The 18942-nt window shown below is 44.8% G+C and overlaps 1 protein-coding gene across 4 annotated transcripts in view; it reads right to left on the bottom strand.

Annotated features, from left to right (window-relative positions):
* Positions 1-18942, bottom strand: part of LOC111867333 (plexin A3) — a 478840-nt gene that overhangs the window by 53777 nt on the left and 406121 nt on the right. For all 4 annotated transcript variants that reach the window (XM_023857101.2, XM_023857095.2, XM_023857114.2 and 1 more), the window contains exon 7: positions 15977-16139. In XM_023857101.2, coding sequence (XP_023712869.1) covers positions 15977-16139 — 163 coding nt within the window. The remainder of the gene's footprint in view (positions 1-15976; positions 16140-18942) is intronic.

Raw genomic sequence — 18942 nt, 5'->3', positions numbered from 1 at the left:
TTCAACGCCACTAACACTAAACGCTGTGACTGAACCCTATTCAGAGCCAGTTCAATTCCATCCATTTCACCGCAAAATTGATTTACACGTTTCAAGTTTGTCTTATCTTTAATTCACATTCCGAATTTTTACGACAGCCATTCAAGAGGACCACCATTAAAATTCCGTGTGCATGTTTCCTGACGAGAGATACACACCAGGTCACTGCCCCCTCTAAAGATGACAAAACAGTACATGCCACGATCTGACATTTTGTCTCTTCATTTAATACGCATCCTCGAATGAATAAGTTCGCATATTTTTCATTGCTTACTTTTATCAAGCATTTATTTCCAGCGTTATTTAATGAACAAACGTTACACATTTGAATACATTTTGTTTCCGTCAGCAACTACCAACCGTCTTCTTGACGGAATAACCAAAGCGTCGACTTGCACGAAAAACGCTAATACTGATCAGTCGAATAATAAAACATTTCTACGTGAACAAACACGCAGCATTTAATACTGCACAGTCTCGGTACTGGTCAATGTCAATATACGGCATGCGTTACACAAGAAGAAAATACTTCCAATGACAGACATGAGATACTGACCGTTTGAAGCCGATCACACGTAAGTCACCGCGTCACGTTCCCCTTATTTAAATAACTTCCCATAGCGGAAGATTGATATAATACGCGAGTTTGAAATAAGACGTATAAGATGATAAATCTTAACAAATTTTAATGTTTATAAATTTTATTATAGTACATGAAGAATGTACATTTTAAATCATTTTATAAACGACACACGATGGCGAGCAGTGCAATAGTTTAACGTAAATAACACACCTGAGGATGGCACAGTGATGCCGAAACATGCAGTGAAGTGACATGTGAGATTGTGTGCACTAGAAGACGGTCAATATATACACATCATGGACGAGAATCAGTGCAACACGACGCTAAAATACAACATTATTTAAATAAACTGGTAAATATTATAAGAGCCGTGATAGCGTAGTCGGTATAGCAACTGGCTACGGGCTGCACGGTCAAGGACTCGGACTTCGAGTCCTGGTATGGTCAAGAATTTTCTCTTCTCCATGTCGTCCAGACCGGTCCTGGGGTCCACCCAACTTCCTATCCACTGGGTACAGGGTGAAGCGGCCGGGGCGTGAAGGTGACCACTCACCTACAGCTAGTGCCGAGGTGATGGCGCAGTGCTTAATTAGTCACAGAACAGGGAGGCAGTTTCCCAAATGTTATTTTGTCGTGTTATTCAGTTGTCATTTGGTGTGTGAACTGTCACACGTAGGCTGGAGAATGTGAGGGTGACTCGACAACAAAAGGGATTCAGAGGGGCTGACACAGATGGTCACTGGAGGGTAGGCGGAGGCGAGTCCCTTTACTGACGAGGGGGTGAAGATGGTGATTAACATTCCTTTAGGAATCTGTGGGGCACAGCCGGTGAGAAGCTGTGGAAGGTTCTGTGACCAGGAACTCGCCCGATACAAACCCGGGCCTCAGCGGCCTCCGTAGTCTAGAGGTAACGTTCCCACCTCATGACTCGTAGTACGCGGGTTCAAATACCCGGCGGAGGTCGTCGAATTTTTAAGGGCGGAAAAATTCAGGGAACAAGTCCTTCGGGAGGGACTTCAAGCCGTGGGTCCCGTGTTGTAGCTTTACGGCACGTAAAAGAACCTCATATCTCCTAATGAGGTCACTGAGCCAAATTAACGGACGTTTCCCGCCCAACAGGTAGATGGGAGAAGCAGATAGATACCTCTCAGCTAGTAGAGCAGGTCTCGCTGGCTGGGCGGGACTGATGGTAAGCACCAGTACCGGTAGGATATAGAGACTGGTAGAAATCATAGAGGGAAGCACAATGGACCAATACAGGTCTCAGTGCATGGGGAAACCCTCCCTCTCCAATAACTAACTAACTAACTAACCCGGGCCTCTCAACAAAATTTAGATTGCGAAGCTCAACTGTGATATCATTAAAAGGTGGAAAGTGTGGCGGCATAAGTAGAAATTGAACATACGAAAATATGGTCAGGGACTGGGGGCAATGACTTACATTAATTTATATACACACGTTTACAATATTGTGACGAACTGGGGCTTTGTGCGTGACTCACAAGACGAGTTCAGGATTGGATGATTACAGTTATTGCATCTTATACATTCACAAGTCGGGACTACAAGCAATACGGTGCTATGGCTATTCTACACACTTCACAGTTCACCGTTACACACGCCCTAGCCCTAGGGTTTTCAGTCTTCACTAGTCGTATCCTGGCAACGGATTTATAACAGTCTCACTGTAACTTCAAAGTCACACATGGAGTCTTCTCTGCACAGACTAATTCATTTCTTGCCATTTCATCTCAATCATCTTCGACTGCAATCTCCAGAATTCGGTTCAATCCTCGACATCAACTCTGATTTTTTACAACCCTTCTTTATAAATAATCTGCACGGAGCACGAAGAAATCACAACCTCTACTGTTAAGGAGGCGTGTTCACTGATCCGTTGCCTAGAAATAGACTTCCTATTATTGAGCGCGTTGGTTCTGCGAGAATGTGTTTACCGAGTCGTTTTGCCTGGCAGTAAATATACAGGTTTACAATATTAACAACCACCGGCAGTCGCCGTAGACTGACAACTCATACGTCACAGAATGAAGCACCTAACAACGTAACTTGTGTGACCTGTTGACTAAAAGAATTGCACTGTCTACCGGTTAACCTCCATGTAATCCATTACACCTGAATTGGTTTAACGGTACGGTTCTGGTCTTCTGGGTTATACCACCATGTAGTTTCGTAAGTGGTTGGAAGTTTCGAAGGCACCAGCTGCTGCCTTGAGATCTCAAGGTTATGCTGACAAAGCGCGGACATATCTTCTTACTTTCTTACTGGTTGGTTCTACGAGGAACCTGGCCCCTTTCACGAGATGCATGTTATTCTCTACATCCATTCGCGTCCAATTCTTGGATATCATCCTTTGCACCTTCAAGCCATCTCAGTATGGGACTTCCAACATTCCTTTTACCTTCTGGCTTACTCCTAAAAAAAATTACTCACCTTTCCTAACCCACTCAATAAGATGCGGCAATACCCGCTACTAGATCACCAGTTTTATTTAACTTAGCCAGTTCTCGGCTAGTTCTGACGCAGACGAACATTATCCAAGGTCTTGTTTTTATCTAAAAACCATCCTGTTTACATAAAGAAATGACGGTGGATAATATCCAAAACCATAATATTTGTACTCGTGAGAATTAGTTCTATAAAAACTGCCCGGTATGCCGACCACGGTGACCGCGTGGTGACTAAGGTGCGTATGTCCTGGATTGCTCGAATACTGAGATCTTCGGTTTGAATCCCTCTCGACCCTGGATGTAGGCTGTGCCTGCGTTCTGTGTCTGTGTTGCCCTGTGTAGGTAGAGGCCTTCCGATAGTCCGATCCCCCCCCCACCCAAGGAATTTTACCATTATCTAAAAAAGACACCCAAGTTTCGGAAGTAAATTCTTAATTGGAACAGGCCAGTAGGCCTAACTCACAAAAACACAAATATAATATCATTGAGTAAATCACTTCTACTNAATGGGAAGAACGCAATTTCACACGATGCATATCAATCCCTTTACCTACTTACAAATACAGCACACACTGACAGCGATACTAAGCTATGCTGTTCTACTTCGCTGCTAGGCGACTTGTGCGGGAAGCGAGGAGACGCAGTACAGAAATCGTTCAAAGACGACGACTGAAGTGGGGAGACGGGGCTGCATTTAGCAGAAGTGCGCTCTTCCTGGGGGAAACTATACAGGTGCGAGTGTCGGCAACAGAACAAGCAATAATATTCATAATACAACCTCGAAACATACTCGAAGTCAAGACGCGGGCACAAGTCCATTTTGCTTCTTAATTTCAGCCTAACAGATTTAAATTTGACGCCCACCGAAACTAATGTTACCTCAGCTTGAATGACCATAAAGGTAAAGTTGCCCCTGTGCTTAATTAATTAAGCATTACGGCATGAGGGCGTATGGGCGAGTGGATGTATAGATCCACATTTTCTTGACCTTGGTACTAGTTGGAGGTGATTGGTGAGCTTCATGCCCCGGGGAAAGAGCCCCCGATACCCATTGGATAGGAGGCTGGGTGGGCCCCAGAGCTAGTCTGAACGACGTGGAGAGGAGAAAATTCTTGATCGTACTGGGATTCGAACACCGGCCTCTCATTCGTCCAGCCCGTAGCCAGTCGCTATACCGGCTTCTGTCTTGAATGACCATACCCAATTTCCACCTGCACGACAATCATGTGATTAATCAAATAGAGAAATGTGTGGGGCTCCTTCAGGCCGTATCAGCATCCACTAGTTAGCACAGCAGTGTTTACTTACCGGGCTTAATGTATTAGTTTTACTTAGTAATGTGAATTAGATTCACGGCAAAATTACGAGGATAGGATATTCTAAGAATGCCTCGTATTCGGTTAGAAAAACGTCATCTACCACGTACCTGTCGGCTATACAAAACGCTACGATGAGCTCATGTGTGGAGGGGGGAAACTGCATAGAGAGTTCTGGCAACGAAATCTCTTCGAAAACAGACACCTAGAAGATCGCAATGGCATGTACTGTCTTCGCTCGCTTGGAAACCGGGATCGTGGGTTCGAATTCAGGGCACGGATGTTTAGTTTGTGTGTGTGCGTTTTTCTGTGTTTGCGACGAGCTGATCACCCGCCCAAGGAGTCCTACCGAATGTGTAAGATCTAGAAAAACCAAAGTGAACGGGGAAGTTCATGGAGGTAAGCCTAGGCCCACTGGGGCTGTGGTGCCAAGGAAAAAAAGGAAGAAAGAAAGAAAGAAAGAAGATCGCAATTTTGGGGTAATATTAAGGCAAATCTTGATGGCACTGGGTTATGAGGGTCCGAGGTGGACAGAACTGGCTCAGGTTAATGTCCAATGGAGGGTTTTGATAATACGAAAGTTGAACCGTTTGGTTCTGCTACCACTGAGTCAGTTAAGTTTGTTTATTAAAATTCATCATTACTCAATGTGAAATATGTCTATCTGTTCTCCTGTAACTATCCCCACGTCATCTGCTGTATCAATTTATCATGCAATGGAGTCATCAAACTTGACTGGCTTGTTCTTGTTTCTACTGTCACGTATAAGGGGTAGGCGTGGCGTATAATTGTGGGTCCTACATTTGATAGGTTCTAAAGGGTTCTGATGATGGTGGATGGCACACAGAATTACTGAGGTTCTGAAATTTTTCTATCGTTCGGAATTTTAGGTAATAGAGGACACGACGTTTCGGAAACTGGATCTTTTTCCGTCTTCAGGTGAGAAAGGAAGACACCTGCTCAGGTGGGCCCCTCAGAAAGAGCTAATCTCAATCACTGGACCTAGCTGGAGGTTATCTCTTTCTAAGGGGCCCAAATGAGTAGGTGTCTTCCATTCTCACCTGAAGACGGAAACAGATCCAGTTTCCGAAACGTCGTGTCCTCTATTAGCTAAAATTCTGGACGATGGAAAAAGTCCAAAACCCTAGTAATTCCTATATTTGATGATTACAATTAGAGTTGATTATAACAGTTCACACACTGAACCCCTTGATAAAGAAATCTCTCACTGTATTTCCTATGGACCTCGGAATTGTCTCTAGTCTTCTACTATCAAATACATACGACTACTTGAAATCAGTCTGAGTCTTACGTTACGACTGACGGTCAGTCGGCCAGTCTGTCTTGGAATAAAGCCCCAGATGGGTGCTTTATTCCAAGACAGACTTACGACCACATTTGTATTACTGTCACACTGTTGCTGGTTTGCTGATGTGGGGCGCTCTGACGAGAGGACAGGTCTGTCGTTTATAATTGCTGCTGGCGCTCGCCAGCGCAGTCATTCTCGGGTCCGAGTCTGTCTCAGATTCGGGACTTCCTTTTTCGTGGCCTCCTACGACTCGCAGGGTATTCGACCCCAACTCCAAACGGGAGTACTTAAATTTATGAATCCACGGGCTTTTATAAAATGCCTAAGAACCTGACAGAGATCACCCTCCGAGGATACCATTCGGATCTTCGAGACTGCGTTGTGTCGGACACCATGTATTCATTCCCAATTAACAATTTCGCTTCTAAGTGTTTAAAAACTTGTTACCCGGTAACGCCTCGTTCGCTGCTATACGTTGTAAAGGGAACGTGATTTACGGCCGATGCCCAGCAACGGATGTCTGGCTCTGGCTCCACTATTCCGGCCTTCAGCAGTAAGGTAACTCAAAGGACAATAAAATGTATCATTTACGTAATTACGAGGGTCCCGAAGACAATAACTCCTAATTCCATGGTCAAAATATGCTTTCACTGGCAATAAGGACATCAACATCAGGTATAATTCGAAAACTTCAAAACCGTTTTTTTTTTCTGTCGAGTCTCCAATTCACGAATTCCAGACGATGACTACAGAATTAACTCGAAAGTACGATCTGTACACAGAACGGACATGTTACTGTTCTCAAGTTCTACCTAAATGCATAAAGAAACGAACTGATGACCAGAATTAATCGACGGTCCATCAATGGTCCACTGCGGAATTTTACGCCCATTTCGTTCTTACGTTTCCTGTTTACGCATTCGGTTCTGGAATTTCCCTTTTAGACGTCACTTGGTCGCAAAATAAATCCCTAACATTTACATGTAAATGGAAGAAAATACAAAACCTCCCATTCCCCGAACTCTTCATTCATAAGTTGTTCATTCAAGGGATAACAGCCTCACAACATGTATGAGGCATTAGCAATCAGGCCGCTGGTTTTGTGTTCTCTGCGAGAGCGTTCTTCCACTCCCAACAATTTATTGTTCTTAGTACTTATTTTCAAAAAAGGCGGTGAATCTTGTCGAAATCAACGAAAAACACTCTCTGTTGTACGTAATATCTAAATAAACATTTTGAACCCTTCTGTTGCAATTAGTACTGGTAGCGTAGTTTATTACGTGATTGTCTCTTTAAAGTATCGACAATCCCACACAGTCGAGCGTTACTTATAGCGTAGTTAAATAAACTGTAAATACAAACACGACCCCGTCAAAACTTCAATACATGACCTCCTATAACGAATCCGTTCTTGGATAAAACAGGTTCCCAATTTTTGTTCCCTGCTACTTCTTAACCAGTCCTGCCTATTAGCTGCCAAATGTCTCTTGCAATTATTTTGAAGCGCCCTGTGGCTAAAGTAAAAAATCAAGAATGTTTTCCTTCTTGAGTCTATAGAGTAAATGGGCAGTTTTTGTTGAACTTTTTACTAGCTGTTAGCCTCAGGGGATATGAAAAGAAAAGAAAAAAAAAAGCTAAATATTTGCTTCAGGATCCTAACCTATGCCACTTCTGTGGGATTTTCGATTTATGTACATAATCTGTAAGACTCTTCATTATTTCACCCGGAGTGCCTTAAAGAGCGACGAATAGGAACTACACACATGCAATAACGGAACTATCAGGGATTACAGAACTTCCATCCAACGGTTTGCACTCAAACGTGTAAATCTGAAGTTAACGTTTGTGTGTGTGTGAACAGACGAGGAAGTGTGAGGAAAATAAAAACACGAAGAAAGCAGTTTTCTGGGATGTGGCACCGTATAGATGTGGTGCTAACCGACGTTTCGGAGGAACGTATCGCCTCCATCTTCAGGGTAGAAGGAAAAATAAGATATCCGCAAGCGAAGAGACCGTGAGAACCGGTTGCTTGCAAGCAAGCAGTCAGCTTGAGGAGTACAGAAGCGTGCAAGAAGTCAGCTTCTGAAGACTTAACATGTGATTTGATGAATTTATGTGTGCTGTAGTAGAGTGATATTGGTAGTGTGTGATTAAGGGAGACTTTTATAGTTCCTCCCTTATAAATCCGTGGAGACTAGTGGAGACAGACTGAAGATATTAGCGTGGAATGCTTTGTAGTGTCAAAATCAGTAACAATGTTATACTTATTTGTAGTTACGACCTGAATGGTCAATAAATCCAATTACCGATCCTAGCCCCGTCTATATTCAGTAAAAAACGTGACAATATTATCATCCATCTTATTTCTGGTCTTCCACCAAAATTCAGCAGGCCCATGCAGAGATTAATAACGGGGAATGCTTGTTGCCACTCGTTTCCTCTCCCGTCCTTCAGCTAAATATCAAATACCGCATCACTTGGAATATCAAACGTCCTTGAATTTAAGACTCATCCAGTTTTCGAAACTGGGTTTTACCATATTGAGAAGCAAGTCGGGATAGCTTAGTCGGTACAGCAACAGAGGCAGGGGCAAGATTTCTCTCTTCTCCACAGCGTCCAGACTGGATCTGGGGCCCACCCATGGGAACTGCGGGCGATTTGCCCAGCGGAAAGGCGGCAGAGGCGCGAAAGTCATCTATTCTGGAGCTATATCTCCACTTCCGCATACGTTTTCACGGTGCAGTGCTTAATTAATTAAGCACAGCGACAACTTCACCTTTTACCGAACTGAGGAGCAAGAAGAACTGTCTCCTGATTTCATCATGAGTCTCATTTGCATGTATATCAATGATCTTCTCACAAATTTAAATTTGAAAACATTCCTCAAATCGTTACAGAATTTCCGAAGCGGCGCGACAAGTTCCACTGACGGCGGCCCGCCGAGTGGGAACCAAGTCCACCACTCTGCGGGTGCTGCAGCTCGTCATGAACCTTGGCCTCTGTTTTGCAGTTTCTTAATCATACAGACAGTCGGTAAACTCCTTGGACGGGGGATCAGCCCGTCGCAAGGCCGCTACCTACACACAGGACAACACAAACACATTCATGTATTGAGTGGGATTCGAACGCACGACCTCACAATCTTTGAGCCAACGAAAACAGTTCATGCCTTAGACCGCGCGGCCACTGTGATCGGCATAAGGGTATTAATTCATTCATCAATCGTTCAACAGCCCTTTGTTGGGCTCTGACCTCTTTTTCGGTTTCCTAATCCTTTTTACACAGTCGGTAGGACTCCCTGGACTAGTGATCGGCCCGTCGCAAGGCCGCTACCTACACACAGGACAACACAAACACATTCATGTATTGAGTGGGATTCGAACGCACGACCTCACAATCTTTGAGCCAACGAAAACAGTTCATGCCTTAGACCGCGCGGCCACTGTGATCGGCATAAGGGTATTAATTCATTCATCAATCGTTCAACAGCCCTTTGTTGGGCTCTGACCTCTTTTTCGGTTTCCTAATCCTTTTTACACAGTCGGTAGGACTCCCTGGACTAGTGATCGGCCCGTCGCAAGGCCGCTACCTACACACAGGACAACACAAACACATTCATGTATTGAGTGGGATTCGAACGCACGACCTCACAATCTTTGAGCCAACGAAAACAGTTCATGCCTTAGACCGCGCGGCCACTGTGATCGGCATAAGGGTATTAATTCATTCATCAATCGTTCAACAGCCCTTTGTTGGGCTCTGACCTCTTTTTCGGTTTCCTAATCCTTTTTACACAGTCGGTAGGACTCCCTGGACTAGTGATCGGCCCGTCGCAAGGCCGCTACCTACACACAGGACAACACAAACACATTCATGTATTGAGTGGGATTCGAACGCACGACCTCACAATCTTTGAGCCAACGAAAACAGTTCATGCCTTAGACCGCGCGGCCACTGTGATCGGCATAAGGGTATTAATTCATTCATCAATCGTTCAACAGCCCTTTGTTGGGCTCTGACCTCTTTTTCGGTTTCCTAATCCTTTTTACACAGTCGGTAGGACTCCCTGGACTAGTGATCGGCCCGTCGCAAGGCCGCTACCTACACACAGGACAACACAAACACATTCATGTATTGAGTGGGATTCGAACGCACGACCTCACAATCTTTGAGCCAACGAAAACAGTTCATGCCTTAGACCGCGCGGCCACTGTGATCGGCATAAGGGTATTAATTCATTCATCAATCGTTCAACAGCCCTTTGTTGGGCCCTGACCTCTTTTTCGGTTTCCTAATCCTTTTTACACAGTCGGTAGGACTCCCTGGACTAGCGATCAGCCCGTCGCAAGGCCGCTACCTACACAGAATAAACACATACACAAACATTCATGCGTAGAGTGAGATTCGAACCCACGATCCAAGCGTTCGAGAGAGCGGTGACAGTGTAAGAGAAAACAGTAATTATTAATACAGACTAAACCGGTCGTAAGTGGTGAATTCCCTTCCGAGTCACAATCGTACTATTCTGTAAATTGCAGTAAAGATAACATGACCCAACGTTAACTCCTACACAGATATACGAGTATCGTCAACCCGCACTGCATCGGGTAAGTTGTGAGCGCCTGACACACCTACTACCTGCGCAACTCGATCGCCTTAGGCCGCATTCGGAAGTACTTGGGTCCTCTCGGTAGCTGCTATCCAGCCTAAGGGTCGGAAGGGTCGCGAGGTATTAATGGATATATTTTGTGAAATTTGTGAATTTTCAAAACAAGAGGAAAATGTGTTTAAGATCCACTTCTTTCTCCGCTAATCAAAACCATCTGGCAACATCGCACAGCTTAAACGGCTAGTGCTTAAGGAAATGTGGATCGCATAACCAAACAGGTTGAAAACACCTCTTCTGGGCAAACGCTAAGGGCAGAACTAACGAAAGTTATGTGAAAAAGAAAAAAGAAAAAATGTAAAAGACAAGAAATGGGAAAAATAAATTATTCCTGAAGGCCAACTGCATTTTATGAGCATTAAAAATGTCGTATATTTGTCAATTTTTTAAACCTTTTGCAACAGATCCGACCTCAGGGACAAGCAGCGCATCACTATCCTTTTTAATAAGAGAACGCCAACTGTCTTTACGGGCAAGGCATGACACCACATTTCCTAAGGAAACGTAAACGCAGGCAGGCTGACTGGCTGGCGGTAGAGACTGCGGCTTAACGAGATACAGACGGGAGAGGAATCCGTCCCTACACCTCAGCGCATAAAGTTCATGTCTTACCTGTATGTCCCACTGGAAGTTACAAACAGCTTCGGCCTCCCGGATAGCTGAACTGCTATTAAGCAAAACACGTGTGGAACCGGGAGTTTGATTCGCAGAATTAGACAGATGGCCGGTGTCCTTCAGTATTTATTAAATTACATTTCTGTGCCACTCAGGAACGTTATATCACTCATACACGTCACGTAACGTTAATTCGCTTAGTGGGGGGTGGAGTCCAACTGTGTCCACTCGGCACGTCGGCCAGTGATTGGCCTATTGTAGCCTGCCCCGGGTGATTATGATGATGGAGAATTTGGTGGAATGAAGATTGGCAGGGGAAACCGAAGTGCTCGGAGAAAACCGGCCCCAGCGCCACTTTGTCCACCACAAATCCCACTTGACCAGACCCGGGATCGAACCCAGGCCGCCGCGGTGGGAAGCCAGCGACTAACCGCTTGAGCTATGGCGCGGCCGTCACGTGACGTTAACTGACAGATGCACAGAGGACTACGAATACTCACACAAGAGATACGGGATGGAAAGTGGTCGTGGCCGATTTTTGCACGCCATCAGTAGTTCTTAAAAAGTTTAAAAAGATCCTCCCATAGCGATATAGATAAATTAAAGGTGTTTCGCACTGCAAGAATGAAGGCAACTTCACAAAGGTATTGCTGCTGTCTCATGGAACAGTAATGCAGACATCTCTTCAGTTTACATACCGTGTCCGCGCTCTTAGACGGAAGCACCCAGCAAGATTACATGATTAAGTGAACTCTGTTATCTGTTTAAAATGCAAAAGATTTATCTCAAGATTTCAGTTTTGCTTATACCTCGTGATAAATGTTACAGACAAAACTTCACAGAAGAAATCACCGATCAAAAAGCGACTCTGTTAAGCTACACAGAACTCTAGTACATTTACATCACGGAATACTTTTGGCCTTTAGTCGACAGTTTTCAACCCTCAAAAATGACATTAAACCACAACAAAGAAGACAATTCTAAGTTTATTGCTTCTTGTTGTGACTTGCTGCTAGTAGTAACAAGAAAGTTCAGACTCTTCTTTATCCCAAATTATTGGCATCTCTCGCCATTCATATTTTTCAACTTGCTGAGTAATTAAGATTCTTTTGAAAAAACTTTGCTTTTACACTCGCGATGTATCAGACGCCGTCGATGATTGGCGAGAACTGGATTTAAAAGTAAAGTCAGTAAAGTAAAGCTATCCCTGTACCAGGCCGTGAAGGCCCATAGGGTTGTGAGACGTTGAGGGTCCCACATTATCTAGACAATCTGCTCAAAGATGGCGGTAAGGTTGTCAGCCTTACGCGCCGGCCGCGCTTTACTCCCCAGAAAAATTATTATTTACTCATTTCTGTTAGAGTCTGAGTCGACCCCAGGGCCATAGTGCGGCTGGAAGGATTTGGTCAATTGAAAAAAAAATCCGATGACCTCATCGGGACTTGAACCCGCGACCTTCCGGCTTGTAACATAGTGTCTCAACCAATTACGCTACCGCGTGCCCCCGGATTTAAAAGTACAGATATTTAATTTGAAAGTTAAATATCTTCTTTTCAGTCAGCGGGTTCAGCACAAATTAACATTAATTACAATTCTACAAATTAGCACGCAATTGTGTCAATATTTTTAAACAAAGGAAAGCAATACAACGTTACGTACACCCATTTACAGTGCTACACCTATGACGCAACATCAAACACCGTTAGTGAGACTCTACACTTCGGAACAAGAATTAAGTTTTTTTTATTTATTTCTTGGGGTAGGGTTAGACTGAGTCCACTTGATACGTCGGCCACTAATTCGCCTACTGCACCAGCCCTGGATGATAGTGATGAATGTGGAGCAGACGGTGGAATGAGAATTGGCAAGGGAGAACCGAAGTGCCCGAAGAAATATCCTCCAATGCATCTTTGTGCACCATAAATCCCACATAACCAGACCAGGGCTCGAACCCTGGCAGCCGCGGTGGGAAGCGCACACACAGTTCTCCAGCGTACCAATCCGTAACAATAATAATCTGGAATATAAATGACTCTGACGTTTATAAATAAAACAGGAATTTGGTGCGGGGGGGGGCAGCGATTACAATAAACTCTCCAATCAGACACGTAACCGCGGAAACCGTGGCGGGACGCAAGGACCCCTGTTGCGGCCAAATGAAAATACGTGTGGTACCATGGAAAATATAGAATGGGCAGACAACACCAACTGACCCTACATTGCGAAACTGAAAGTGAATTTCGGACACCGAGAATGCTGCTCGTACTGAGAGTTACATAGAGGGCATATGCAGAGCGTGGTGCCACGAGTATTGTACACCCTGTCAACGAAGTTCTGGCCACAGTCTATAACAGAATGTTCGTTTTCGTTAACAATGTCATAACCGCGTCATAATACTACCTGCGCTTACAGGATGACATACTGCACGTGAAATCCATGTTGTCTAGTGCAAAGGGCTGTGTCAAGAACCATTATTTAAAATATGAATAAATAAACTGATAAAAGTCTACTATAAAGGATGCGAAACATCCCATGATCTCAGTTACATTTTTTAAAAATAAAAATTATAAATTAGTCTACAACATTTAATACAAATAGGGGACAGATGGTACAAATAACCAACATTTCACTGAAATTGTAATTATTGCCAATAATGTATTCCGTCAAGTAGTGACTACGACGGATGCGCAAACTGCCATGAGCGTCCCAATACAAATATCTGATTGAAATAGTTATCACTGTTAATAACCGACGGAGTGTCCGGCACAAGCTGCCATGAACGGCCTGGCCCACGTTCGACTCATGTTCTCGTCAGGGAAATCAACACCGTGGAGCCGTCGGGCCACTGTAGCCTTACAAACACAGCGGAGTCCAGTTCCAAAATTCAGTCATGCACCAAGTGCAGAACCCGTCATTTCTACATCCCACGTTTATAATCTATGTTTACGCAGGTTAAGTATGGTCGATTTCAACGACGCTGTATCAGTCGAAGCTACGAACCGTAAATAGAACCTGACGGAGTAGATAGAGCAAAGAGGGCTCAAAGAAGATGAGACCGTGGCCCCAAAAAAGAAATCAGCTCTGAACTAAATTGGATGACGGGACAGGAACTAAACGAAAAATTCCGAGCAAAATTCGTTCAGGGTGGAACCAGTCGTGAAACTGTTTCACTGTGAACCCACAATTCTGAATTTCAAAGTAACTACTTGTTAAAAAAACGCATTTAGTTCAATAAATCATTCATTGAGTCATCAATGGCTCTAAAGCCCTTTGTTGGGCCGTGGCATCCTCTTCAGTTTCGTAATCTTTTTTACACACACGGTAGGACTACTTGGGCGAGTGATCAGCCCGTCGCAAGGCCGCTACCTACACACAAAACAACATAAACACAATAAATACATACAGAGACATCCATGCTTTGAGTGGGATTCGAACCCACGATCCCAGCGTTCAAGTGAGCTAAGACAGTTCATGGCTTACACAGGGAGACCACTGTGATTGGCGCATTTAGTTCACACTCCATAAATATAGCATGACGCTCCCTAAATACTAAATTTTCTTCCCCCCCCCTGGCACTACAGCCCCAGTGGGCCTAGGCCTACCTCCATGAACTTCTCCGTTCACTTCGGTTTTTCTAGATCTTACACATTCGGTAGGACTCCTTGGGCGGGTGATCAGCTCGTCGCAAGGCCTCTACCTGTACACAAACACAGAAAAACGCACACAAACTAAACATCCACGCCCTGAGTGGGATTCGAACCCACGATCCCGGCTTCCGAGCGAGCGAAGACAGTGCATGCCTTAGACCGCTCGGCTACCGTGACAGGCCTATATATTAAATACGTGACAAAATACGAGAAACAGATAACAGAGCCATTTATTTTGCATGTTTACTTTTTAAGAAGAATACAATGCAAGTAATATATACACCTAGAAGTCATCAGAATTCTGCGACTGCGCACTCAGGCGGAACACCCAGACATCACTTGCAGCCACGTAACGGTTGTTCGCTTCACTAAGTGATGTCTAGCAAACTCACTGTAGTATCTCAAATATACAACACGGTCACAATAAAGAATTACAAAAAATGCCTCCTCCACCTGTCTTATATAACGGTGAAGATCGGGAAAGCCAGAAGGAAAGAGACCACTGGGAAGACCAAGGCGTAGGTGGGTGGACAATATTAAAATGGATTTCAGAGAGATAGGATAGGATGGTATGGATTGGATTGTTCTGGCTCAGGATAGGAATGTGAACACGGTATTGATCTTTAGGGTTCAATAAAATGCTGGGAAATTCTTGAGTAGCTGCAGAATTGGCGGCTCCCCAAAATGGCTCAGCTTCTTGAGTAAGTAATGGCAAGAACCTCACATACACAGCGCTTTCCTTCAAGGAGACGGAGGGCGAAAAACAGATCTTGTTCCGGAACAAACTGTTTAATCGCCAAATCTAGCTCCCTGTGGCTGCTACAATTAAGAGTCATATCAAATGAACATATTTTGAAACCGTGGAACAGATTCATAAAGTTACGACAGTTCTAAATAACTCCCATGAAAATAAAAGCTATCCATGCAACAGGCAGCGAAAGCCCACAGGGTTGTGAGACGTCGAGGCTCCAATATTTTCTATAGACAATGGACTCATAGATTGCGGGAAGGCTGTCAGTTTTACACGCCGGCCACTCTTTACCCTTAGGAAGATTCCTGGTACTTTTATATCTGTCAGAGGCTTAATGGACCCGACAGCCATAGCTACTAACATAGTGCCTCAACCAACTTGTGCCCCTTTCCAAGAAAATAGCTTTGGAAATGCTTCGACAGTTGGTGACAACTCTGGAAGGTGATCACTGCAGTCCAGAACAAAATTTCAAGCGGTGCTGCTGTCAGACCTCGTACCTGCAATGCCCCGTTTGTGATCAACACACGCACGCATACGGCGTAATGGAGAGAGAGTGCACAATGCGAAGGTATGTCTACTTACGCTGTCCTTGTGGAATGGACGGCAGCACATCCGTCCGGGGGGTTGTGCAGTTCACTCCGTACGATTTTCGAGTGGCGTTTGTTATCAGCGTTTTATCCAGGGCTGTGAAGGCGCAGAGGAACTGTCCAGACAGCGTCGGTAAGTTGTCTATCACCAGTTCCAACTGAAACAAACAAATTACATGGCATTATAATAATGAATATATGCATAAGGAGTGGACCAAAATTACCCGGCCCTTGCACTGCGGCCTTCGATCATCTCTTGTTCTTGACATTATAATAACTGAGAATATCTGTTCATTAATCCCAAGCAGCACGGGGACGCCGACATGTCGCGGATCTCACAATACTATAGAACTATCAGCAACATGAAACATACAATTAATTCATGCGGCAGGCTAAATTACAAAAAAGTGTTAAGCAGCCCTTATCTGCCAGTATCCGACAAGACTCACCGGGCGCCTGCGAACATTTTCCACCTCCGTATGTCCAAAAGGATAACGGCAATCGGCAGAAATTTGTTCCTTTATAACGGAATACAAGGCCGGTCACGGTAGCCGAGCTGTCTAAGGCATGCACTGTCTTCGCTTGTTCGGAAACCGGAATCGTAGGTTCGAATCCCACTCAGAGCATGGACGTTTGTGTGCGTTTTTCTGTGTTTGTGTACAGGTAGAGGCCTTGCGATGAGCTGATCACCCGCCCAAGGAGTCCTATCGAACGTGTAAGATCTAGAAAAACCGAAGTGAACGGAGAAGTTCATGGAGGTTGGCCTAGGCCCACTGGGGCTGTAGTGGCATGGGGGAAAAAAAACTAATACAAACTGCATAATGAGGAGCTTCATAACTTGCACTCTTCTCCAAGTATAATTATAATGACCAAGTTAAGGTGCATGAAGTGGACAGGACATGTAGCACGAATTGGGGAGAAAAGGAATGCATATAGGATATCGGTGAAAGCCAGAAGGGAAGAGCCCACTGGGAAGATCAAGGCGTAGATGGGTGGACAATATTAAAATGGATTTTAGAGAGATACGATGGGATGGTATGGATTGGATTGATCTGGATCAGGATAGGGACCAGTGGTGGGCTCTTGTGAACACGGTAATCAACCTTCGGGTTCCATAAAATGCTGGGAAATTCTTGAGTAGCTGCAGATTTGGCTTCTCCTCAAGAAGGGCTCAGCTCCATAAGTAAGTATAACTTAATGCCCTTGTTTTGCAGTATTACATAACAAATTTCCGTGCCCTATATGAAAAGCACTACGAACAGAAGAAACAGTAATAATAATCATTACATTTCCAATACTAACGACAGTTATTTCTGTTAATATAACGACGCCAACGGCCACACCACATGGATAACACTGGGTCTCGTACGATCACCATAACTCAAGCGGTTAGTCGCTGGCTTCCCACAAATCCCACTTGACCAGACCCGGGATCGAACCAGGGCGACCGCGATGGGAAGCCAGCGACTAACCGCTTGAGCTATGGTGCGGCCTTTACCTTTAGGGTATAGTGGACCTAATTAATTACTTTGGTCTTGTTTTCCAAGAGGTCTAGCTACACGTTTCTTCTCGAACCAAACACTCCACCCTTCCACCCACCCACTACCTACCTATCTACATATCTGTCTGTCTGTCTGTCTACCGCTCTACAGTCCTTTTGTTGGATCCTGGCCGCTTTTACAGTTCCCTCATCCTATACGCAATCGACAGGACTCCTTGGACGGAGGATAAGCCCACTGAAAGGCGACTACCTACACAGAGGACAATATAGACAGACATCCGTGCCTCGAGTGGGATTCGAATCCACGACCGCAGTGTTCGAGAGAGCGAAGACAGTTCATGCGTTAGACCGCGCAGTCACTGTGATCGGTTTGCCAAAGGCTAGAAACCTTCACTTTTCTGGTTAAAAACACATAACAAATTACAAATATTACACAGTTGTGCTCGAAATAAAATAAAATAAAAATGAAAGTGAAATTAGGCTTATAAAAAGGGCCGCGACTGCCCCAGCAAGAGTATTCACGTTTATGCTACATGCTCTTCGTCTTGGGCGATTACATTCTCCCGTGAAGAGGAAATGCTCGTATTTAACCTGGGGATACCACAAAAAAATCCTTCAGACTGACAGGTTGGATGGATACGTAAATCAGAAATCGTTATGGTAAGTCGGAGCTGACTGAAACATCAGAATGTTAGGCTGAAAAAGGCCGCGCCATAGCTCAAGCGGTTAGTCGCTGGCTTCCCACCGCGGCGGCCCGGGTCTGTTCAAGTAGGATTTGTGGAGGACAAAGTGGCGCTGGGGCAGGTTTTCTCCGAGTACTTCGGTTTCCCTTGCCAATCTTCATTCCACCAACTGCTCCACAATCACCCTCACCTATCATCTGGGGCTGGTACAATAGGCAAGAATTGGCCGCAGTACAAGGGACTTAGTCCCACCCCACTAGAAATAAAGAAAAAAGTAACCAATTCTGTCATTTGTACAGTTTACGCAACAGGCAGATTCTGCTGACAAGCAAGGCGGTTTCTGAATCGTTACGCCCTCGAAAATGAACCCGGACAGGTCAGTCGGTATAGCTGGATGGATGGCCAGGGTTAGATTCCCGGTATGGGTAAGACATTTTGTCTCCTCCACAGTAACCAGACCGGCTCTGCGCCGCCACCAACCTCCGGGGACTGCCTCCCGGGGGGAAACCGGCCGAAGCGTAAAGGTGATCACTCATATCTATCTACTGCCTAGATGAATGCGCCTTTATGGCGTGATGCTTAATTAACCACAGGCACAACTGTACCTTCGCTTTAACTTTCGCGCCCTCAAAAACCAGCATGTGAGGAATACACACACCGGCAGAAATACAGCAGCCAACAAATGTCATGCTTCATTTCGGTCATCGGACAAGAACGGCCGTTTTCAACACGGTATGGCCGTTCTCTGCAATTTCCTCCTCTTCAACAACGATTTCT

The sequence above is a fragment of the Cryptotermes secundus genome, unplaced genomic scaffold (genome assembly GCF_002891405.2).
Source record: "Cryptotermes secundus unplaced genomic scaffold, Csec_1.0 scaffold477, whole genome shotgun sequence".
In the NCBI taxonomy this organism is placed as follows: Eukaryota; Metazoa; Arthropoda; class Insecta; order Blattodea; family Kalotermitidae; genus Cryptotermes; species Cryptotermes secundus.
Note: the sequence above shows the minus strand (reverse complement) of the source record. Positions and strands in the feature narration are given on the sequence as shown.